At 42.6% G+C, this 25,300-nt stretch overlaps 1 protein-coding gene and 1 long non-coding RNA gene across 5 annotated transcripts in view; one reads left to right on the top strand and one right to left on the bottom strand.

Moving 5' to 3' along the window:
• The window catches only part of FBXW8 (F-box and WD repeat domain containing 8), a 114,469-nt gene extending 111,900 nt beyond the window's left edge, over positions 1-2,569 (bottom strand). The window contains 2 exon segments of the mRNA XM_023528247.1: positions 2,162-2,413; positions 2,415-2,569. Of these exon segments, the coding sequence (XP_023384015.1) occupies positions 2,162-2,413; positions 2,415-2,483 (321 nt within the window). The 5' untranslated portion in view covers positions 2,484-2,569.
• Positions 2,570-2,636: 67 nt separating this feature from the next.
• Positions 2,637-22,867, top strand: LOC105289253. 4 transcript variants are annotated; one of them, XR_002779312.1, is made up of 5 exons: positions 2,648-2,815; positions 4,404-4,608; positions 8,811-8,896; positions 21,161-21,404; positions 22,663-22,867. It is a non-coding gene; the product is annotated as an uncharacterized LOC105289253 (long non-coding RNA). The 4 variants fall into 4 exon arrangements; XR_895660.2 differs by lacking the exon at positions 4,404-4,608 and having other exon boundaries at positions 2,637-2,815; XR_002779314.1 differs by lacking the exons at positions 21,161-21,404; positions 22,663-22,867 and adding an exon at positions 10,427-12,174.
• The last annotated feature ends 2,433 nt before the right edge of the window (positions 22,868-25,300 follow it).

The following is a 25,300-nucleotide window of genomic DNA, read 5'->3' as shown; positions in this document are numbered from 1 at the left end:
AAAGACCTAGCCTGGTTCACTCATTTGTATTACCAGCCTGATCTCTGTGGGCTTTGAGGCTTACAACCAATGAATTATGAATCCAAGCCTTTTCTATAAAGGTTATCATCATCTTTCAAACTTAAGATATGGGGTTTACTGCCCCTTAAAAAAATCAATTACCTTCCTAAAGCTCACCTGCCAGAGGAGGCTAATAATGGTCACTGGAGAGGGTTGTTGGGAGAATTGAAGATTATGTCTCTAAACTTCTGAGACAGTACCAAGGAGAAAGCATGTAAGCATACAATGAATTATTTACAGCAGTGTTACTGATGATTGCAAAATACTAAAAATAAAATTAGATGTGCCCCAAAGGTTGGCTGCTGCTCATAGTGGTACTGAACCTAGCAGTACGTAACATGGTGATCCTGAAGGGGGCGGAGATCCAAAGGCGCACGTTAGGGCAGGCTTTCGCTAACTACATAGAAAGTTAGATTCTGATATGCCCCTTGCACCCTCCAATAGGCAGCCCCTTCCCATTTTTTGGAATAGTTCATTTAGAGTTCTACTATTTTTGATATCAATGCCTACCCCTCAGGAGTGTTAGGGCTGGAAAGTCTTGGGAATCAGAATCTCAAACCGAGCTGTACAGCAGAGAACAACAACATCTCAAACCTGCCTGATCATCCCAACCACCAGACTTCTGGGTCCCACCTCTGTAGACTGGGGCACCAGGTCTGGGGAGGGGCCAGAACCTATATTTTAATTAGGCCTAAGGTGATTCTGCTGCCAAGTCAAGTTTGGGAAATTCCTACCTAGTGAAATGTAGAGCCCAACAGACCAGGATCCAAATTCAGTCCCTAGAGTTTATCAACTGGGTAGCCTAGCCAAATTACAGAAAATCTTTTGAGTACTCTTCATTTGTAAAAGAATAGCAATGCCCACCTCCCAGGATTGGTGTGAAGCACAGTCACTCCTTTCAGTGGGGGAGGATTTCAGCTGTGAGGCTCCAAATTTACCTTTGTCCTAATCTTTCCTGTTTGTCTCTACTCCCATGGGCTAGTATAGCTTCAGCCTACAAATCTACTTCCTTAGGAATAACTTCTACAGAGATCTGGACTGACCTGAGCATCTTATCAGATGCTACCTTCCCAAGGCACTGAAAGATTTTATTTTTACATGTGTCAGACTTGTTGAGTGTTGACCGACTTTTTACAGAAGCAGGTGTGATGCCAGCATAAATTTTCATATGTATAAGAATTGTCGCATTAGAGAGTGTTTATAACTTGCACCGAAAAAGGTTATTTACAAACTTAGAGATAAGGCAGAGCACAGGACCAGACGCTTAGTGAAAATTCTTAACGTTATTTGATATAACCACATATTACATAAACTATTAAGCCATCATTCATCAAAATAACTTGCCAGTAACAGAATTACTCCCGACTGGGAAGCTGTAGAAGCCTAACTTAAATTGAACCATTAAAATTGGCTGTCTTGTCTTCTTAACCCTAGATATGTTTCAATTGATTTCCACTGTCCCACCTTTGTGAAGGGTTTTGGGCCTGAGGGTCTCTATCTTCCTCTAGATTTTCGAAGGGATCCACACCTCACAAAGTAAGAACCTCTATACTTAAAAGTGTCCAAAGGATTCTTCTTTTTTTCCCCTTTCATTATTTTTGAAGTAATACATGCACAGTTAGAAAAACTTGAATACTGCAAACAGTATATAGAGAAAAATTTAAATTTCTTTCCATCCATGTCCTCGGTCCTCCTCCCCTCAAAAAAACCCTGTTAAAAGTTTGGAAATCCTTCCGGAGCAAGATTTCTCGGTCTTAACCAATACTGGCATTCTGGGCCAAATAATTTTGTGTGGGGGATGTCCAGTGCATTGTAGGATGTTCATGAGCATCCCTGGCCTCTGCCCGCAGCAACGCGCCACTAACCCCCGGTCGTGGCATCCAAAAATGTCTGCAAACACTGCCAAATGGGAGGACAAAATCGCCCCAACTTAGGAACTACTTCTGAACATACGCTGTGCATGCACAACCAGAGGTGTGTGTACCTCTACTTTTTCTCTCCATAGTGGAGGCACAGAGTTACTTTGCAACTCACTGGGGGATTTGTACCAGGGAGGGGTTAGGGCTGGCCCGGGCCTCAGCAGGAGGCGACGGTCACTCACCAGGTCACGGATGAGTTGGTCCACCAGCTGCTCCCCGCCCCCAGCGCCCTCACGGGCCGGAGGGGACCGGGAACGGCTCGCAGCCTCCTGCCTCTCGGCCCGGGTGGTCCGCGCCGCGGCCGGAGGCCGCCCCGCGCCCTCCAGAAGGCTCTGGGCCAGCGCCAGGTACCCCGAGGCCTGCTCCCCGCGCCCGGGCGCCACCTCGGGCAGGCGTGGCCGCCGCTCGGCTGCCTCGGGCCGCCGTCGCTTCCTCCAGCGCCTGGGCCTGCGCCAGCTCCTCCTGCCAGCGCCGGCGGAACTCATCCAGGTTGTGGTTGTCCATAGCCACTTCTCCTGGCCCGAGCGTCCTCCTCGGCCCTGCCGGATGCCTCGGAACGGTCCCTCCACGGGAAGTGTCCGCCTCGGCCGGAAACCGGAGCGGGAGCTGCACTCGGGTTCCGGGTGGGCGGCCCCGCCCCCGGCGCGCCCCTCACGGTGTCCAGCGCGCATGTGGCTTGTGGAGCACCAGGCCGAGGTCGGTGACCTGAGCTCGGGCCCAGCTTGTTTTCTTTCCTGCCTGTGGCTTTTGCCTAGCGCAGATTTGGCGCCAAGCACTGTTTCTTCATTCAACAAACATGCATTGAGCAACAATCATACGCCAGAAAATAAAACTAGGTAAGACAATAAAACAAGGCAAGGGGTGGGGGTGGGAGGGATAACTTTAGAAAGATGGTCAGAGAACGACCATCTGAGGTATCAATGTGAACTACTAGCGAGATGAGAGGAACCAACCATGGGATGATCTGATCTCTCGGAAGAGAGATTTCCGGAAGGAACTACAAGTGCAAGGGCTATGAGATTGGAAAGTGACATACAATTACACTCCATCTTCAAAATGCTCTGTACCTGCCGTTCCTTCCTCAGGGAATTTTTCTCCCCACCCTGACCCAGTTAATTCCTACAGATCTTTCATATCTCATCTCACACATCATTTAATCTCCCAACCTCTGCCTCCTCCCTCCCCCCAAAATGTCAGGTCTCCATGTTATTCATTCTTACAGCGGTCCATACTTCTTACAGCACAGAACAAAATTTGTAATTTCATATCTGCGTGATTGTTTATTACTATCTCCCTTCCCTAATGGACTGTCAGTTTTTAGCTTGGAGGCCAGCTATTAGTAGGTGCTCGATAAATATTTACTCAATAAATAACAGCCCGTTAAGATGAGAACTATTGTGCACACTTTACAGATGAAGAAACTAAGCCCAAATTCATGTAGCTGGTAATTTGCAGACCCAGGTGCTTGTTACCATAATTTTTTTTTTTCAACTCGCTGATACTACCAGCATAGTTATTAACCTGGGCTCCAGAGTCAGACAGAGCTAATCCCAGCACCCTCTTTACTCACATCCCCTTTCTTCCAATAATTCCACTTCTAAGAATTTATCCTAAGAGTTCAAAGAATACCTTCAAGGATGTTCACAGAATTACTGTTTATAGTACTGAAAATCAGAAGCAGTCTAAACAGGACATTGGTTAAAAAAAGTTGTGCCTTATTAGAATGTAAGAAAGATCTTAACTGGAATGTCAGCTGCATAAGAGCAGAAACCTTATCTATTTGTTCATGGCTATGTCTTCAGCACTCAGAACAGTGCTTGGGACATAATAGCTGCTCTATAAATAATGAATGAATAAATGAAAAACTGCAGCTATTAAATATTACATTGGAAAAGAAAATTTAATCACTTGAAAAGATTTTCATGACATAGCAAGTGAAAAAGTGAGGATACATAACCATATATACAGGATGATCTCAGTAGTGTCTTTAAAAAAAAAAAAGTACATGAAAAGAATATACACAGAACAGGTCTCTAGAGACCTGGGTGATTTAGTGTTCTTTATCTGTATAGTCTAACTTTCTACAGTGAATGCTGTTCTTGCCTGGGTTCCTGCAGAAAACAGAGCCCGAGACCTGGGCTTGCAGGTAGCTAGTTATTTGCAGAAGTGATTCCAGAGAATAGGCATAGAGTAGTGAGAAGAGTAAAACAGGATGGAAAAACAGCTAATCCAAAGAGCACTGAGTTGGTCTTGCTGTGGGAAACTGACATTCCATCCCCCTGGGACCTTCTAAGGAGCCTTGAAGAACACACCTCAGAATTGTCCTCCCAAGAGATAAGAGTTGGAAGAAAAGAGCATTTATCGTCTGGCTCATCCTCCGTTAGAGAAAGGTTAAGCCATGAGTTTTTCATAATCCATGTCCAGGTTGAGCATAAGTAAATGGATTCCCAGGGATATCCCACACCAAGGAAGCAGAGATGCCCTGGGGCAAAAAGCAAGAGGTACTCTGTGCAGCCAGCAGGAAGGACTATCAGGTCACCCATGCACAAGGCCAGCTGCTGCCGCAATGACTGAAGTAAAAGATGAATCAAGAGGATATGATGTTGGGCGTAAGAAGTGTCTAATGCAAGTATGTATTCTTTTTTGTAATTAAAAGACAACGTGCTACTTTTCTCCAAACTTTCATCTAACATCCTGCTCATTCTCAGTGCTTTCAATATGAATTCCAGGGGTCAAACTTGTTTTGATTATCTACTCGTGGGTCAAAATCCAAATATGGCTCTTCTGATATCTCCAGAATTTATGGACTATCTAATATTTATAACGAAAAGCAAGCTGGAAAAACTGTAAACACCTCATTATGATAGTCAAAAATCAATGTTTTCTCTTGCCTGTTTAAAAGACTTTTACAGGGACAATGTAGGCAGACTAATGAGGCCGTAAGTCACCCAGGGAAAATGAAAAAGAGACATACGCTAAGAAGGAAAATACTGTCTTTTTGTCAGTATTGCCTACCACTCACTCCAAATATTTATGTTGATTTTATATCTCTCCAATAGAAAATTCCTGGGCCTGCATTTCCTCAAATGAAAGACAAAAATATCTTCCCTTCATAGTGACTACAAGTATGATCAAATGCCTGTAAATTTCCTAGCATCCATAAGGCACATAGTAGGCATTCAGTAAATGCTGTCTATGATCCGTATTGACATGGTCTTGACACATGGAGTCTAATCTATGGTCTGGTGTTCCAAGAGCCCCAACGTTTTCCATAGCGAGTGTTCCTTTCTAGTTCAATCTATTGAAGTTCTTTGGTTTCAGGTCTTGCTACCTTAAGCAAAAAGGAATTGAATTTGGAGGATGGCTCACAGAGTTAAAAGAGGACTAACCAGAACCTCAGAATGCCCAGAATCAGAACAGATCCAGAGATTTCATTATAAGAAGGCATGAACCACCTGCTTTCCATCTTTTGAGAGTCAAATTCCCAGAAGTTCTCGGAGTGTGGCCCCTGGACCAGCCTCACCTGTGGGAGGGATAACTTTAGAAAGATGGTCAGAGAACGACCATCTGAGGTATCAATGTGAACTACTAGCGAGATGAGAGGAACCAACCATGGGATGATCTGATCTCTCGGAAGAGAGATTTCCGGAAGGAACTACAAGTGCAAGGGCTATGAGATTGGAAAGTGACATACAATTACACTCCATCTTCAAAATGCTCTGTACCTGCCGTTCCTTCCTCAGGGAATTTTTCTCCCCACCCTGACCCAGTTAATTCCTACAGATCTTTCATATCTCATCTCACACATCATTTAATCTCCCAACCTCTGCCTCCTCCCTCCCCCCAAAATGTCAGGTCTCCATGTTATTCATTCTTACAGCGGTCCATACTTCTTACAGCACAGAACAAAATTTGTAATTTCATATCTGCGTGATTGTTTATTACTATCTCCCTTCCCTAATGGACTGTCAGTTTTTAGCTTGGAGGCCAGCTATTAGTAGGTGCTCGATAAATATTTACTCAATAAATAACAGCCCGTTAAGATGAGAACTATTGTGCACACTTTACAGATGAAGAAACTAAGCCCAAATTCATGTAGCTGGTAATTTGCAAACCCAGGTGCTTGTTACCATAATTTTTTTTTTTCAACTCGCTGATACTACCAGCATAGTTATTAACCTGGGCTCCAGAGTCAGACAGAGCTAATCCCAGCACCCTCTTTACTCACATCCCCTTTCTTCCAATAATTCCACTTCTAAGAATTTATCCTAAGAGTTCAAAGAATACCTTCAAGGATGTTCACAGAATTACTGTTTATAGTACTGAAAATCAGAAGCAGTCTAAACAGGACATTGGTTAAAAAAAGTTGTGCCTTATTAGAATGTAAGAAAGATCTTAACTGGAATGTCAGCTGCATAAGAGCAGAAACCTTATCTATTTGTTCATGGCTATGTCTTCAGCACTCAGAACAGTGCTTGGGACATAATAGCTGCTCTATAAATAATGAATGAATAAATGAAAAACTGCAGCTATTAAATATTACATTGGAAAAGAAAATTTAATCACTTGAAAAGATTTTCATGACATAGCAAGTGAAAAAGTGAGGATACATAACCATATATACAGGATGATCTCAGTAGTGTCTTTAAAAAAAAAAAAGTACATGAAAAGAATATACACAGAACAGGTCTCTAGAGACCTGGGTGATTTAGTGTTCTTTATCTGTATAGTCTAACTTTCTACAGTGAATGCTGTTCTTGCCTGGGTTCCTGCAGAAAACAGAGCCCGAGACCTGGGCTTGCAGGTAGCTAGTTATTTGCAGAAGTGATTCCAGAGAATAGGCATAGAGTAGTGAGAAGAGTAAAACAGGATGGAAAAACAGCTAATCCAAAGAGCACTGAGTTGGTCTTGCTGTGGGAAACTGACATTCCATCCCCCTGGGACCTTCTAAGGAGCCTTGAAGAACACACCTCAGAATTGTCCTCCCAAGAGATAAGAGTTGGAAGAAAAGAGCATTTATCGTCTGGCTCATCCTCCGTTAGAGAAAGGTTAAGCCATGAGTTTTTCATAATCCATGTCCAGGTTGAGCATAAGTAAATGGATTCCCAGGGATATCCCACACCAAGGAAGCAGAGATGCCCTGGGGCAAAAAGCAAGAGGTACTCTGTGCAGCCAGCAGGAAGGACTATCAGGTCACCCATGCACAAGGCCAGCTGCTGCCGCAATGACTGAAGTAAAAGATGAATCAAGAGGATATGATGTTGGGCGTAAGAAGTGTCTAATGCAAGTATGTATTCTTTTTTGTAATTAAAAGACAACGTGCTACTTTTCTCCAAACTTTCATCTAACATCCTGCTCATTCTCAGTGCTTTCAATATGAATTCCAGGGGTCAAACTTGTTTTGATTATCTACTCGTGGGTCAAAATCCAAATATGGCTCTTCTGATATCTCCAGAATTTATGGACTATCTAATATTTATAACGAAAAGCAAGCTGGAAAAACTGTAAACACCTCATTATGATAGTCAAAAATCAATGTTTTCTCTTGCCTGTTTAAAAGACTTTTACAGGGACAATGTAGGCAGACTAATGAGGCCGTAAGTCACCCAGGGAAAATGAAAAAGAGACATACGCTAAGAAGGAAAATACTGTCTTTTTGTCAGTATTGCCTACCACTCACTCCAAATATTTATGTTGATTTTATATCTCTCCAATAGAAAATTCCTGGGCCTGCATTTCCTCAAATGAAAGACAAAAATATCTTCCCTTCATAGTGACTACAAGTATGATCAAATGCCTGTAAATTTCCTAGCATCCATAAGGCACATAGTAGGCATTCAGTAAATGCTGTCTATGATCCGTATTGACATGGTCTTGACACATGGAGTCTAATCTATGGTCTGGTGTTCCAAGAGCCCCAACGTTTTCCATAGCGAGTGTTCCTTTCTAGTTCAATCTATTGAAGTTCTTTGGTTTCAGGTCTTGCTACCTTAAGCAAAAAGGAATTGAATTTGGAGGATGGCTCACAGAGTTAAAAGAGGACTAACCAGAACCTCAGAATGCCCAGAATCAGAACAGATCCAGAGATTTCATTATAAGAAGGCATGAACCACCTGCTTTCCATCTTTTGAGAGTCAAATTCCCAGAAGTTCTCGGAGTGTGGCCCCTGGACCAGCCTCACCTGTGAACTTGCTAGGAACGAAAATCCTCAGCCTAGACTACTGAGTAGGAAACTCTGGGGGATGCAACCCCAGCGATCTGTGTTTTAACAATCCCTCCAGGTGATTTTGATGCACAGTTCAGTTTGAGAACCACTATCCCCGAGGATTATCTGAATGGCCTGGTTTGGTCACATTCCTAGCCTTTGATGGAGGAGTGGGGGGTTACAATCAGCTGGATTTCTGGCACCACATGAAGTGGGGACAGAGTTCCCCAAAACAGAAAAAGGAGGAAGAGGTACTGGGCTGAACTGAAAGACCTACAGGGATATCACAGAAAGGGGAACCCTGGGAATTCTCTGTCCATCACCCTCCAAACCCCAGGCTCGGATCTGCCTGAGCCCCAGAAAGGTGGCTGAAGTGCCTTTATTTGTCCCCCAAGTACCTCCTGTCTCATTGTTCTCCTTAGACCAGTCACGCGCTGAACTACCGAGGAGCAAGAAGCTTTTTACTGCAGGGTCAGGTAGATCTCAAAAAAGTAGTGAGGTGGGGGGACAAGAGCAGAGACTATTCATTCGTTTGTTCTCATGTCCAAGGTAAGAGAGTTTGTCAGTTTCCCATTGCTGCTGTAACAAATTAAGTGGCTTAAAACAACACAGTTATTCTCTTACAGCTCTAGAAGCCAGAAGTCCAAAATCCATTTCACAGAGCTGAGATTGAGGAGTGGGCGGGGCCACGCTTCCTTCAGAGGCTCTAGAGGTAAATCTGTTTCCTGGCCTTTTTCAGCTCCTGGCACTGCCTTCCTCGGTTTGTAGCTCCTTCCTCCATCTTCACAGCCAGCAATGTAGCCTCTCTCTTCATTTGTCACATTATCTTCTGTCTCTGTTCCAATCTCCCTTTGCCACTCTCTTATAAGGACGTTTGTGATTGCATTGGGTCCACCTGGAAAGTGCATAATACTCTCCCCATCTCAAGAGACTTAATTTAGTCACATCTGCAAAAGCCTTTTTTTAATCATCTAAAGTAACATTCACAGGGTTCCACAGATTAATATCTTTGGGGGCCATCATTCAGCCTGCCACAGAGGGCCTTCTGTGACCACAGACTCAAATGGCCTACAGGTGACTCCAGGAAACAACACTGAGGCAAGTAGACCAGGTGTGGATTGTGGAAACTGGAGGCCCACCCAGAGTGGAAAACCAATACTCTGCTCCACCCAACTGATGGATCTTAGTCCAGATTTTCTAAAAATCAGTGTCTTGATTTTTTAAATTTGTTTATTTAAATTAGTTTCAAGTATACAGCACATTGGTTAGACATCTATATAGTTCATAAAATGATCCCCCCAATTGCTCCCTCCCTCCCCCGGTCCTCCACCTAGCCATCATATTAATGCTAACTGCATTCCTTCTGCCATGCTCCCCGTCCCCATGACCAACTATCAACTACTAATTTGTACTTCTTTAACCCTTCACCCCATTCTCCCAGTCCCCCAACCACCCTTCCCTCTGTCCGTCACCAAATTGTCCTCTCTGTTTGTGAGTCTGTTTTTGATTCGTTTGTTCTTTTTGTTTCTTAGATTCCGCATGTAGGTGAAATCATATGGTATTTACCTTTCTCTAACTTATTTCACTCAGCATAATAACCTCTAGGTCCATCCATGTCGTTGCAAATGGTAGGATTTCATTTTTTTTTTTAATGGCTGAGTAATATTCCGTTGTGTATATAAACCATAATTTCTTTATCCAATTGTCTGTTGATGGGCACTTAGGTTGCTTCCATATCTTGGCTATTATAAATTGTGCTGCCATGAATATTGGGATGTATAGATCTTTATGAATTATCGTTTTGGTTTTCTTTGGATAAATACCCAGAAGTGCAATTGCTGGGTCAAAAGGTATATCCATTTTTAATTTTTTGAGAAATCTCCATACTGTTTTCCATAGCAGCTGTACCAATTTGCAATCCCACTAACAATGTATGAGGGATCCCTTTTCTCTGCATCCCCGCCAACACTTGTTGTTTTTTGTGATGTTTAATTATTAGCAACAAATTCCACTTTTTGAAGAATGAAAATTTTTATTAAAAGCATAAGTTGCATTCAGTAGCCTTCAAACCGAACAGATTGTTCATCTGTGAGCAATCCATGATTAGGATAAAACTCCCCTCAACATTACAATACCTCCTTAGCTCTTGTTAGTGGGGACTGGAGAATCACACCTCATTTATGATCACTAATACCAGGAGACTAATATCAGAACTAATAGAAGGAAATGATTATGATTTCAGAGTATATTGTTGAGAAACTTTAAAACATCAGAATGACATAAATAGCCATTTGCTGTCAACAGGACCCTGAGGTATTCATCACTACAAGCATTATTGTCCTTTGTCGCTGTTTTATGTCTTTATATTAGCAAATACAAAATTCTGTGGAGAAAAAAACAACTTTGGCCTTTAACAAAAGAGAAACTGTAGCAAGAAGCATTTTGCTTGTTCTTGAGCATGTTCCCTTCACTATTTCCATTATTATTATTTTTTAATGTTGAATCGAAATAAGTGAGGTTCAGCATCAGCTGCCAGTTACAGACTTAGTCATTCAAAAGAAGGTTGTCCCATTTGGACACCGCTCCCCACCTCTCTTTCCCTCTCTGTGATCCCCACCTGCTTTTATTGAAGCCCCAGCCCCCTACCCCCGCTGCCACCTTTAACAGCCCCATCTTGGCTCCAAGGCCCTTCCCTCTGAAAGTCTTACCCTTGAGAAGGAACAGGTTTTGTCCTAGGGTGCCTTTTATTTGTCTTGAAAATTCAACTCCAGTCTGATGCTCCTCAGAAAAGCTTTGTTCAGCCACCACTGGCACAGAAGCAAGAAGCGATGGCTTTGGTCCACAGGATGGATGCTTTCACTCCAGCTCAGACTCTGAGACTGCAAGAACCAATTTCCTCACCTGCCTTCTTAAGAAGCAACACACCAAAGCAAGCATGAGTTTTTTTTCTGGAGCCATTCCAGATGGGACTCACGCGAAGTAAAGATATTCTTGTGGTTAGCATGACTTTGCCCCTGCCTGATGAAACAAGAAACTCAACGTTACTTTTTCCATTCCAAATCATCTCTCCCAACTTCTTTCTTTGCAACCCCAACCAAGTTTTTCCTGTCTTAGCAAATGACACCACTGTCCTGATGCGTCAGCCAGGAACCTGGTTCTCCCTCTCTTTCGTCCCACATCACCAAGTCCTGACGACCCTTCTTTCACCATATATCTTGATTCTGTTGGTTTCTCTCCAGCTCTCCTGCCACCATCCTAGCCCAAGTGGGGTTACCAGATAAAAGTACAGATGCCCAGTTAAATTGGAATTTCAGATAGACAATTATGGTTTTTTTTTAGTATAAGTATACCCATGCAAAATTTGATCTTCGGACAAGCAAAGAATAACTCTTTTAGGATAAGTACGTCCTTGGCAATATGTGGGACATACTCGTACTAAAAAAAAAAAAAATTATTTGCATATCAGAAATTCAAATTTAACTAGGTATCCTGTATTTTTATTTGCTAAATCGGGCAGCCCGAAGTCCAAGGCACCATCACTGCATCTGGACCACTGTAGTAACTCCTCCCGGGTCTCCCTCCCTCCACTCTTGTTCCAATCACACAGCTGCCAGAGAGCGCTTGAAGAAGTAAAGCAGATCAGGACACTCCCCTATTTTAAAACCTCAAGGTGCCACCACCGTTCTTGAAATAACAAACAAAATCATTGTTAAAAACAGCTTTATTCAGACATGATTCACTTTCTATACAGTTTCTTCATTTAAAGTGTACAACTCAGTGGCTTTTAAAATACTCACAGAGACGTGCAACCATCGCCACATTTCAGAACATTTTTACCACCCCAGAAAGGATCCCAACTCCCTTTGGCCATCACCCCTAACTCTCCCCTAGGCAACCAATGTTCTACTTTCTGTCTCTATAAATTTCTATGTTCTGGACATTTTACATACTAAATGGAATCATATAGTATGTGGTTGTTTGTGACTGGCTTCTTTCACTTAGCAAAGTGTTTTCAAGGTTTATCCATGTTATATAATGTATCAGCACTTCATTCCTTTTTCTGACTGAATAATATTCTACTGTATGGACAGACCACGTTTTGTTTATCCATTCACCCCCTGATGGGACATTTGGGTTGTTTCCACCTTTTGGTGATTGTGAATAACAGTGCTATGAACATTCATATATAGGTTTTTGTGTAACCAGATGTTTTCATTTCTCTTGGGTATATACTTAGGAATAGAATTGCTGGATTAAATCATTTTCAATCACGTTTAATCATTCGAGGAACTGCTATACTATTTCTCCAAAGTGGCTGTACCGCTTGACATCCCCACCGGCAGTGCATGGGAATTCAGTGTATACACTTTCCTAGTCAAACCTATCTGTGGTCTGAAGAAGTTAAGTCCTTTCCACCTCAAGGACTTCTGCACACACTTCCCTCTTCCTAAAACATTCTGTCTGCATCACTCCTCAATATATCCGCCCCACCTTCACTCTTCAGCTCTTAGCTGAAACGTGACCTCCTCAGATAAGCCATCCCTGAGCACCTTATCTAGGTAATGTGTCCACACACAATTTTCTACATCACCGAAATCAACTCTTACCTTAATGGGTGAATTGTTTTCTTTATTATTTATTTGCGTGTCTCCCCCATTAGAACAGAGGCTCCCCGAGGGTGGGAACCACATCTACCTTGTTCATCCTGTGTTCTCAGCCCCTAGCACAGAGTCTGGTTCCTAGCATGTACTCAGTAATTGTTGGTTGAATGAATAAATGAATGAATTAATAAACAAACTAATCCATGAACGACGGAGCTGAGAGAGGGCACAAGGTATTTCTAATGTTTGTGTCCACACATGATAAGTGCTCAATAAATATTTCTGTTGTTGATGAAGCTGCAAGTAATAAGGATATGCACAACTACACACACACACAGAGTAGCAAAGAGAAAGATAAACTCACTCCTTTAAGAAAGAAGCGAGGGATGTCACTTGTAGGTCTCATAAATCTCAACACAAGTGCCCGTGCAGGAGATAGAGAGAGCAGCTTGGTCTTTTCCACTTTGCAATCTGCTGATGACAAGTCTCTTCTCCTTTCTGTTTCAGTAGAAAAATCACTCTGAGCACTTTGGAACTCTAATTACAGGTGGCACAGAAATGGAAGAAAAATAGGAAATCAAACATCTGAGCCAATAAGTTGTGATTTACACGGACACTTAATAGCAGGAAAGTGCCCCTCAAAATTATCTCAAGCACTTTGCAGATGGACATCAGGGGAGCTGTCGTGAGGATGAAGTCAGGGATGTCTGTAATATGCCAGAGTTCTCCGGAGACGTGTCAGTGTTGTGAATCTTAATGTCCGTTTTCACAAGATGTCTCCAAGATCAATGCCACGTTAAGACCTTCTGAAATCGGACTCTAGGCCACCGCCGTAGCCTGATCTCTCAACAACTTCACCTCCTCACCACTCGCTGTAATCATCTCAACCTCTTATAGCTTTCCACCCTAACATGCTCTCTCTTCCTTGGAACTCTCATCCCTTCTCGCCTGCACTTGCCTAACTCCTACCAGGTTTTATTTTAGAGGTCACCTCCTCCAAGAAGCCTTCCCTCCCTTCCTCCTTCTCCAGACTGGGTTCAGATTGACTTCTGGTTCTGCATGTAAAGAGCCTGAAATTCTCCCACTCCATCCTAACAAGTAAAAAGCTGAACAGATTGAAAAATCAACAATCCTTCTTGAGTCTGTAAGAGAGGTGAGGACACACCAGGCAAACCACTGCTCTCAAGACTGGAGGAACAGACAGGTGAATACAGAGTCTCAGCTTACCGGAGCAGAAACTCACAAGTGCAAACCACTGCAGGAACCAGCGCCAATTGTTACCAATTGTCCAAAAATAATAACAACATATTCAATTATGTATGCTTATATATATATTTTTTATGCAAGTCCAAATATGCATAAGAATGCTTATATATAAGTGAAGTGAATGACAATGACATGAAGAATGGGAGGGAGGACTTCGAATTATTTTGTTATTATAAAGTGCTCACACTACCTGCGAAGTTGTATACTGTTATTTAAAAGCAGACTGGGGTTCGTTGTAAATGTATATTGCAAACTCTAAGGCAACCACTAAAAAAAAGTTAAAAAAATATATATAACTGATATACTAAGAAAGGAGGTAAAATGGAGACATATAAAATGATCAGTTAAAACCACAAAAGGCAGAAAAGGAGTAGAAGACAGAAATAGGAAGAAAGGACAAGGACAACAAATAAAAATAGTAACAAAAACAGTAGACATTAATCCAACGATATCAATAATCACTTTGAACATTAATGGTCTAAATGCACCAAATTAAAAAAAAAAAAGTTTGTCAAAGTGGATTAGAAAAACAAAACCCCAAACATATGTTGTCTACAAGAAATCCATTTTAAATATAAAGACACACATAGATTTCTAAATGCACCAAATTAAAAAAAAAAAAGTTTGTCAAAGTGGATTAGAAAAACAGAACCCCAAACATATGTTGTCTACAAAAAACCCATTTTAAATATAAAGACACACATAGATTAAAAGTAAATGGATGGAGAAAAAATATACCATGCTAACATTAATCAAAAGAAAACAGGGGTAGCTATATTAATTTCAGACAGAGCAGACGTCTGAGCAAGAAAATGATCAGGGATACAGAGGGCATTACATAATGATAAAGGAGTCAATTCACCATGGAGACATAACAATCCTTAACTTGGATATGCCTAACAACAGAGCATCAAATCATGTGAGGCAAAAACTGATAGAATAGCAAGGAGAAATAGATGAATCCACTGTCATAGTCGGAGACTTCAACACCCTTCTATCAGAAATGGACAGATCTGGCAGGCAGAAAATCAGTAAGGACAGAGTTGAACTCAACAACACCATCAATCAACTGGATATAATGAACTCCTGTAGACTACTTCGTCCAACAACAGCATAATACATATTCTTCTCAGGCTCACATGGAATATTTACCAAGACAGACCACACTCTGGCCCAAAAAACACAGCTTAAAAATTTAAAAGAATAGAAATAATATTGTGTTCTCAGATCACAATAGAATTGAAGTACAAATCAATAACAAAGATAATTGGAAAAAATCCCCAAATACGTGGAGATTAAACAATACACTTCTAAATAACACATGAAGAAATCTCAAGAGAAATTTAAAAATAATTTTTACTAAATAAAAATGAAGACACAACTTGTCTAAATTTGTGGGATGCAGGGAAAACAGTGCCTACAGGGAAATTTATAGCATTAAATGCACATGTTAGAAAAGAAAGTTCTAAAATCAATCATCTGAATTTCCACCTTAGGAAACTAGAATAAGAAGAACAAGTTCAACACAAGCAGAAGAAAAATAGTTAATTGGAGTAGTAATCAGTAAAATTGAAACCGGGAAATCAAAAGCTGAATCTTTGAAAAAGATCAATAAAATTGATAAGCCTCACGCCGGGCAAAGAAAAAGAGAGGATATAAATTTCTAATATCAGAAATAGAAGAAGACACTACTACAGATCCTGTGGACATTAAAAGGATAATAAGGGATTACTGCGAACAACTCTGCCCACAAATTTGATAACCTATTAGATGCAACAGACCAATGCCTTTAAAGATAAAATCTGCCAAAAATCACACAAGAAGAGACAAACAATCTGGATAGGCTTATATCTATTAAAGAAATTGAGTCTATCATGAATAACCATCCAAAACCAAAAGCACCAGCCCAGATGGGTTTACTGGTGAATTTTACCATTCAAGGAATAAATTATACCAATTCTCTATAATCTCTTTCAGAGGCTAGAAGCAGATGGAATACTTCCTAACTCATCCTATGAAGCCAGCGTTACCCTAATACCCAAATCAGAAAAAGAAATTACCAGAAAAAAAAAACCCCACACATATGCAAAAAGTCTAAACAAAATATTAGCAGGTCAAATCCAACAATGCATATAAAAATTGTACACCATGACCAAATGGGATTTAACCCAGGTATGCAAGGCTAGTTCAACACTCAAAAATCAATTAATGTAATTCATCCCATCAACAAGCTAAAAAAATTACACGGTCTTATCAATAGATGTAGAAAAAGCATTTGACAAAATCCAGCACCCATTCATGAAAACTCTCAGAAAACTAGGATTAGAGGGGAACTTCCTCAACTTGCTAAAAAATATATACGAAAAATGTACAGCTAATATCGTACTTAATGGTGAGAAACTAGAAGCTTTTCCACTAAAATCAGGAAGAAGGTAAAGAGGTCTCCTCTTACTACTTCTTTTCAACATCATACTGGAAGATTTTTAGGTTGAAAGAAATAGAAATCTAACTTAAAATGACTTTAGCTAAAAAGAAAATTTATTTTTGCTCTGGGAGGTCAAGAGTAGAAGTCAACTCAGGTTCTCAAACAAGGCTTTTCAGACGGCTCTCAAACAAGGCTTTTCAGACGGCTCTTGCTGGTGTTTCTCTTTCTCCTTCTCTTCCTCCCTCCCTTGCCTCCCCTCCTCCGTGTCACTTGGTTTCTGTGACCCCTGCTTTTCTCATTGGCAAGATATTAAAGATAATCTAGACCAATGAGCGCCAGAAGCACAGAGTGCTGGGCCCCACCCCAGAGTCTGACTGAGTAGGTCTGAGTGAAGCCCAAGAATTTACACTTCCAACAAATTCTCATACGATCCTGATGCTGCTGGTCCAGGGCCCCACACTTTGAGATGATTTTCTGGGGACTTTTCAAATCTGAAATTATATGGATCTAAAAGTTGTGGGAATAAGGAAAAGATTAACAATAAGGATAGGTTTTCAGATTTGGAATCATGATCACGGGAGTTTGCTGGCAATTTTTAAATTGTGCTAAAATATATATAACAGAATTTGCCATCTTAACCACTTTTAAGTGTACAATTCGGGGGCATTAAGTACATTCACATTGTTGTGCAACCATCACCACTGTCCATCTCTACAGCTTTTTCATCATCCGAAACTGAAACGCTGTGCCAATGAAACACTAACTTCTCATCGCCCCTCCTCACAGCCCCTGACAACCACCATTCTAGTGTCTGGATGAATTTGACAGCTCTAGGTCCCTCATATAAGTGGAATGATACAGCATTTGTCCTTTCGTGTCTGGCTTATTTCACTTAACTCAGTGTTTTCAAGATTCATCTATGTTGTAGATTGTGTCAGAATTTCCTTTTTTTAAGGCTACATAATATTCCATTGTATGGCTAGGCCGTATTTTGTTTACTCAGTCATGTGTCAATAGCATAGTTGTGTTTTGACTTAGGTGTCAGGACTTTTCACGTGAATAAAGATGGAAGACCTAAGATGGTTATCGTTGTGGTTATCGTAGGGTATCCCGGGAAGCCAGCCTGAGACGGAGACTGGCATTCAGGAGATATATTAGGGACACCCTTGAGATCGCCACCTATGGAAGGGAGGAGAAGGAAGCAGGACCGGGCACAGGCCAAAGCTGAGCTATGATGTGGTCCCTGTGACAGGAGGCGTTGCATCTTAGAGTTGTCTCAAATGTTGGCAAAGCGATCTGGCCTCTATACCCACATGTTGATGAGTCAGTGGATGTGAACTGCCCCTGGAAGGAAATACACTCAGTTTCTTCAACTGAGACCATCCCCACAGGGGACTAACAGCTGAGGGCAGTCTTCCCGCAACACTTATAGCACCTGGAGGAATATATCCTTCCTTCCTGAAGGGAACTGTGTTCCAAACTTGGCTGTTCATTGGAATTACCTTGGGGTCTGTAAAAGCTACTGCTGTCTGGCTCCCATCCCAGACATTCTGATTTAATTGGTCTGGGGTGTGTCCTGAGTCTCAAGATTTTAAAAAGCTCCCCAGGTACAGCAAAAATTGAGAATCACTGCTGAGAAGTTCCGAGAAGTGCATCACAGTGCATGCCAGAGTTACTCCATTGTATTTCACCAACTGTTCTTTTCTATGCATCTCTCCTCTCTCCACTTTGTAGTAGAATCTCTTACTGTTTTATCTTTGGAGAGGAGCTCTGGGAACATATACTCTGGACCATATACTTGCTAATCCATTGCATATTAGTCAGTGTTCAGCTGTAGGGACAGACTCCCTTCTAAGAAGAAAAAATATGATCACACCGGAATAAGTTGCTTGCAGGCTTATTGAGAGGGCTGAAGAGATAGACCTGAGGCTGAGCTCTTAGGAAGAACCCTGAGGCCTTGCTTTTGCAGGAAGCAGGAAGCAGGAAGCTGGCTACACGTCCATCTCCAACTAACTCCGTAAGCCAGGGGTTCATAATGGCCCACCATGGGTCAGCTGCCCATCTCTGTGACCAAGGAATGCAGAGGCTCCTAAGACTGGAGCCTCTATCAGCACCACAGGATCAAAGGAGGGGGAGAAATTCTCAAAAAGCAGAGGGCGAATGCTGGGCAGGTACAAATGAGCCACAAAAAGATACAAGACACTGTAATAGCCAGGGAAACCAGTGAAGTCTGAGATTTCCTTATTTGTGTACTTTACCTCAAAGTAAAGATGGAAAAATGCAGAGATGGCACATAAAGCCAACCTTCATTATTAAAAACCTTGTCATCAAATTTCTGAAACTGAAATATGTGGAAAATGAGTTTCAACTCCTAGTAAGTGCATGTGTATCTCCCCAAAGTCCCTTTTGTCAACTGCCCCATTGCTATTTCTACCTCCAACTCCCAGAGGAAAAGGCAAAGCCACTATCAAGAATTTTATGTGTATCCTTCCATCTATTTTGAAGACACACAAGTGAGTGTGCCCATGAATAATTTATAACATTGTTTCATATGTATTTCAGATTTATACACACAGTATCAAACTGCACAAATGCCTTTTTTTTAACTCAAGATTGTTTCTGAAATCTGTTTATAGACGTAGTTCATGCCTTGTAATTCCTTACAGTATTCCATAGTACAAATATACCACATTTTATTTATCCACTCTCCTCTTGAGGGGCATTTTTTTTTTTTTTTTGCTTCCTAGTTAATTTTGGCAAACAATACTGCAGTGAACATCTCTGAGAGTCCCTGGGATACTTTCTCTAAAGCAGCAGATACTGTCATTTGTTCCTTCTCCCTTACCAACAAAACCCTGATTTTGTGTGGATAGCTTTGGGCGCATTCTCAAAGAATAAATCATAATTCACCTAAGGCAAAAAGTTTCCATAAAGGGCAAGACAGTAAATAATTTAGCCTTTCAACCATGCAATTTCTGTCACAAGCGTTCAGTTCTCCTGTTACAGTGTAAAAAACACACCCAGATGATGCATAAATGTATGGGTGTGTGTTCCAATAAAACTTTATTTACATAAATAGGTGGATTCACCAAAGAAGATATACAGACAGCAAATAAGCACATGAAAAGATGTTCAACATCATTAGCCTTTAGGCAAAAGCAAATTAAACTACAATGAGATATCTACATACCTGTCGAATGGCTAAAATAATAATAATAATAATAATAATAAATAGTGTCAATACCAAATGCTGGAGAGGATGCAGGAAAACTGGGATCACACATCCATTGCTGGTGAGAGTGTAAAATGGTACAGCCACTCTGGAAGACAGTTTGGCAGGTTCTTAGAAAACTGCACATGTGACTACCACGTGATCCAACAATTGCATTTTTCTAAAAAGGGGCAGACAGTATGATTTTAGGCTTTGCGGCCCATACCGTTTCTGTTGCAACTCTGCTGTTGTAGCACAAAAGCAGCCAGAGATAGATAATACGTTAATGAGTGATGGTGACTGCGTACCCATAAGATTATTACAAAAACAGGCAGTGCACCAGACTGGTTCACACACCATAGCTTCCTAGTCCCTGCTCTGGACTTATTGTCAAGAAAATAATAAAAATCCTTATGATTTAAGTCTCTACCAGTGGGATTGTCTGTTCCTTGTGCCAAATGCATACTAACTGGTATATCCAGGGCACAGTTTCTCACACTTGGTGCTGTTGACATTGTGGGCCAAAGAATTCTTTGTTGTCTGTGCATTATAGGATGTTAAGCAGCATCTCTAGCTTCTTCCCGTTGGAGGCTTAATCGCACCCTTCGATTTTGACAAGCAAAGGTCTCCTGGGGAGCAACTGTCCCTTGTTGAGTCCCTATTGACTGATCTGGAGTCAACAGCTAGAAATGGAATCACCGGGTCATAGGCCATGTGCATTTTCCGTTTTTCCAGGTCTGCCAAATTGTTCTTCAGCATTTATCCTCATTTACCCTCTCATCAGTATAATTTCAAGCCTAGTGATTCACTTGTTTAAACTAAGCTCAGTTGCCTCCAATAAAGTGAATATTGCCTGAGCAAAGGACAATATGTCTGAATTTTCACAGCGGGAGTGCAGGTTTAATCAACCCTGTCTCTTGCGTCTCCAGTAATCAAGGCATTAGGTTTTATTTAAGTGAGGTTTACCCTTTACACTTAAAGTATTGATGAGACTATAATTATGGGGTGGTTAATTTTTTTCCCTCCCCTGCTGTGGACATTTGTCTGCTGTTCCCTCTTTACTTACAACAAAAAGATCCTTAAGGGAGAGGTATCAAATGAATAATTAGGAGATCCCTGGAGAGGGAGTTACCCCATCTTTTCAGGTATCAGAGGGTGAAATAGGATAAATGTGAGAGATGAGAGCTGTCCTGCTCTGAGTCTATTGAATGAAAGGGACTATCCTGGGAATAACTGTGATGTAATTGAATATTGAACTCACTGAAACCCGAATCCTCTTGTTTTCCCAGTGGCTTTAGGTCAGGGTCCCTGTTCTGTTTCTTAAGTGGATGCTTAATAATCCCGATATGTCAACAAGGACCATAACTAACATTTATTGAGTGCCGAGCACTTTGCTAAACACTTGATGCAGTCTCTCTTTTCATCCTTACCACAACGCAATGAAGTAATACGGTTATTACTCCCATTTTACAGATGGGAAAGCGGAGGCTCAGAGAGGTGAAAAATATGCCCAAACCTAGGTCTCTCTGGCTTGGAGTGTCCAACCACTCTGCTACAACTTCAATTCAAGAGCTCCGTTGTTCACTAAGCTGACTCCTGGCATCGAATCTGGCCCTGGCATCAATACATGGCTTTGGGAAACACAGCTGTTTGGAGGAGGCAACACTGTTCACTCATTTGCCACTTCACCAAGCCATACGAATTAAAACACCATAAGGTAAGGCTCACTCGCTCTCAGATACCAGGATAGGTAATTATCGTTTTAATTAAAGAAAAGAAATCCACCCCCCACCCCCACCTTCCTGCTCAAAACACTTGAGTATTGATTTCTGTAGGAGGTAAAGAAATGATCTGGGACAAGAAAATTTTTTTGTGTTATTGATTATAACAATTCTATGTGCATCACTGTGTATGTCTGAAAGACAGAAAGACAAATCAGGATACTCACCATTCATTCATTCACTCATTCATTCATTGAGTCTTCCTTTCAATAAATATTTACTGAATACCTGTTGTGTGCTCTGCTCAATTGTGAGCACTGGGGTACCACAGGAAGCCTTTGTGGGCTAGAAAAATCTGTCTTATGTCTTCACTCTATGAGAGAGAGGTTGTGCATCCTTGCAACTGGTAAGGAAAGTTTTCTCTGAATAAAGGTATTAACTGGATTTCATGAACTGTTTCTCAAAATAAGGCCCTAAAACAACTCCTCCCTTAGAGGTCTCCAACAGGGCACAGAAGAGGAAGAAGGGGGACAGGTGAACAGTCCTAGAACTCAGCACTTCTCAAGAACCCAGAAAGCACATGCTGGCTGTCAAAGCAGCCACAGTCTGGTGAATAGCTGCTTCTAACATCCATTTTAGGACAGTCTTTCCCTCTTATTGCCTCTGTATTCATTTGCTAAGGTCGCCATAACCAACTGCCACAGACTGAGTGGCTTAAATAACAGAAAGTTATTTTTTCACAATTCTGGAAGCCAGAAATCTGAGATCCAGGAGCTGGCAGGGTTAGTTTTTCCTAAGGCCTCCCTCTTGGCTTGCAGATGGCCACCTTCTTAATGCCCTTTTCTTCCTTTTTTAAAATAAGGACACCAGTCTTATTGGATTAGGGCCTCATGCTAATGACCTTATCTTAACTTAATTAAGACTTCCACAAAGGAATTTGGGGGAGGGAGCCACAGTTCAGCCTCCCTCCCTCTTCCCAAGTCCCCAATGGTGACATAATACTAACGAGCACAAACTCTGGGGCCAGACAGCTGTATGACCTTGGATTAAAGTATTTAAAGCTCTGCCTCAGTTTGGACATCCATAATATAGGACTAGTAATAGTCCATGTACCATGACATAGAGTTATTATCAGGGTTAAATGAGTTAATATATCTGAGGCACTTAGAACAGTGCCTAGCATAGAGTAAGCACTATATGTGTTTATTAAATTAAGCATTAAAATTGAAAAAAAAAACTCATTTTGTTCTACAGTGTTAGGAGAGCATTATGTTGTTACTCTCCCAAAGCATTTGCTTCTTCTGGATGATACTTAACAGTGACAGAATCGCCAATTCACAATAGGAGAACCATGCCCTCCAACATTCTTCAAAGCACGCTATTTAGCAACTACATGATCGACTTTAAAATATTAACAGTAGCCGACATTTATTAAATGCTAAAGACGTGCTGGACACTGCGCTAAGGGCTTTACCGGTATAATCTCTTTTAACTCTGAGGTCGCTACCGTTATTATTCCCACTCTACAGCCGAGGAAATGGAGGCTCCAAAAAGCCTCGTCTCCAGACCACGTTCCCCAAGGAGCGAATGGTGGGAGAGGCCAAAACAGCTCCAGTGTACGCCCTTTAGAGACTTAGACGTGGTGTGGTGCCGGTGGTGGGGGGCAGGTCTTTCCCTTTCCCCCACTTTTCCATCACCCCCTTCTCTTCTCCCTCTGATGAATGACACGTCCCCATGGCCAAGGCTGCACTCTCTTGGCTACAGTAAACATCCAAGTGGCTGGGACCCGACCCAGCGCCACCTCGTGAGCCCAGCACTTGGAGGGGCAGGCTTCCAAACAGGGTAATAATCGTCCCATTAAAATTAATGTCCATGAAGTGAGCCGTTAAAAGCGTGCAGATTAAAAAAAGGGGGGTGGGGCGGAGGGAATTGTTCAATTTAAATCCAAAGGGCTTTTTAAATAGACACTGTATCTTCGTTCTTGGAACGCTACACCGGGCAATGGATCAGGTCCCCTCTGCAAAGACTAGGGGGGATTAAGGAGGTGAGTCTCAAGAGGATGGGAAAGTGGTTCTAGCCAGAAGCACAGAGAACCAAGGTTTATCCAGGGCCCACTGCATGCCAGGTGCTTGGCACACATTTCTCTCATTTAATCTCTGCCCTGATCCTGGGAAGGAGGTATTATTATTCCCAGATTACAGGGGGCAGTATGAAACCGGGGTTAAGAGCTCAGAGCCTGTGGCTGACTGCCCTATTTAGATCCAGATTGATTCTTCACTAACTCTGTGAGTTTAGGCGAGAGGCCTAGCCTCCCGGTGCCTCAGTTTCCTCATCTTTACAATAGGATAGTAATAGTGCCCCCCTCCAATTGCTGGGAGATTTACTTTTAGGCAGCTAGGCAGGGCCCTTAGCCCAGTAACCTACACAGAAGGCACTCAGTAAGTACTGACCGTGATTAAGGGTGAGAGGATGGGGCTGGGAGACAGTGGCCTTTCTGTCGCCATCTGAGCCCTGACCATGCTAAAGGTCAAGGGGAAATCTCTGCTCATAGTAAATCCAGACCCAAACTAAGTTCACTCTTTTGAAGAATCTTTTCCGAATGACCAAAGGACTCACAGGCCTGGGCAGCACTGCCGGTAATATGCAGAGAATCAAAGATTCCTCATCGGCTCCCAGATCTCCAGCTTGGAGCCACCGCTGGGCTCCTTCAGTTTTCCGAATCCCAAAGTAATCGGAATCCCAAAGGACTTGAGATCGGAGAAGGTCTCATTCTCCCCCAAAGAATCCTGAGAGACCCGTCGTCGCCAACTTCACTTGCTGAGACAACTCCACACTTTATTATAGTCTGTAGGGACATAGGGCCATAGGTTTGGAAAGAGGCTGAAGTCCCCACCCTTTCCCTCTGCCGACCCCTTAGGGTCTCCAATACACATTAAATCGAGATCGCTGCTAGAAACTGTAACTGGCGGCAAAAAAAATATATCTATATATATATATTCACAAAAGAAGCAGACAAAATAAGTTTTCTTCTAGAAAGCCCCTAGTGAGAGTCTTTCGGGTGCAAGTGCGATGCGCAGCGAACCCGTGCCTCCTCGCCCCCAGAGGGCTAAGAGTCGACCCCTCCGACCCCCACCCTGCCTCCATCAAGGTTTCTAGCGACGCTGGGGGCGCTTTGGGTCTGGCCGCCAGGTGCCGAGGAGGGTGGGGGCATGTGTCCTGTGTGTTCCAATCCGAAGCCTACAGGTGCCGAGTCAGACCCGAAAGTAGGCAGGTTGGGATGAATCTGGCCCTCTCATACGATTTTGAACCAACCCACCTCCCGCAAACAAAACAATAGCCTCGGAGTATCTTTGAATAACGCAGTCGAATTCGATATCGGCCTTATCCAAAACAGCGAGCAAGCCTGCTTCCCTGGCCAAATCGCAACTGGAGCTGAATTCAAGAAAAAGGGAAGGAGAAAACCTTTTCTGGCGCTCCACGCCTCCGCGGGGGTCCCCTGCGAACCCCCCCAAGTCCGGGACCTCCGCGACGAGGCGCCTGGTCGTGCCCGAGCGCGCTGCTCTCCTCCGCTCCCAAACCGCGCGCCCCCTCGCTGCCGGCGCCGCTAGGGTTAAAAGTTACCTCTCGGTTTCTTCTGCCTGCAGCCCCCCCCCTCCCGGGGCCGGATGATGTAACCCCCCTCCCCAGCCCTCCCCGCCCCCCTCCACCATGTGACACTTTAATTAATAATAGCGCCGTCAGCACAACAAACGCACAACACAAGGAGAAACTTGGTGTCCAGGGGAGGTCCCCGGCGACTGCAGCGCGGCGGAGGCAGGCGCAGAGGCCGGAGGGAGAGGAGGCGAGGGGCGGCCCGAGCGCGGGGAGGGAGCGAGGCGAGCGGTCATGTGCC

Source organism: Pteropus vampyrus, unplaced genomic scaffold (genome assembly GCF_000151845.1).
Source record: "Pteropus vampyrus isolate Shadow unplaced genomic scaffold, Pvam_2.0 Scaffold23, whole genome shotgun sequence".
NCBI classification, from domain to species: domain Eukaryota; kingdom Metazoa; phylum Chordata; class Mammalia; order Chiroptera; family Pteropodidae; genus Pteropus; species Pteropus vampyrus.
This window is presented reverse-complemented; position numbering and strand designations above follow the sequence as displayed.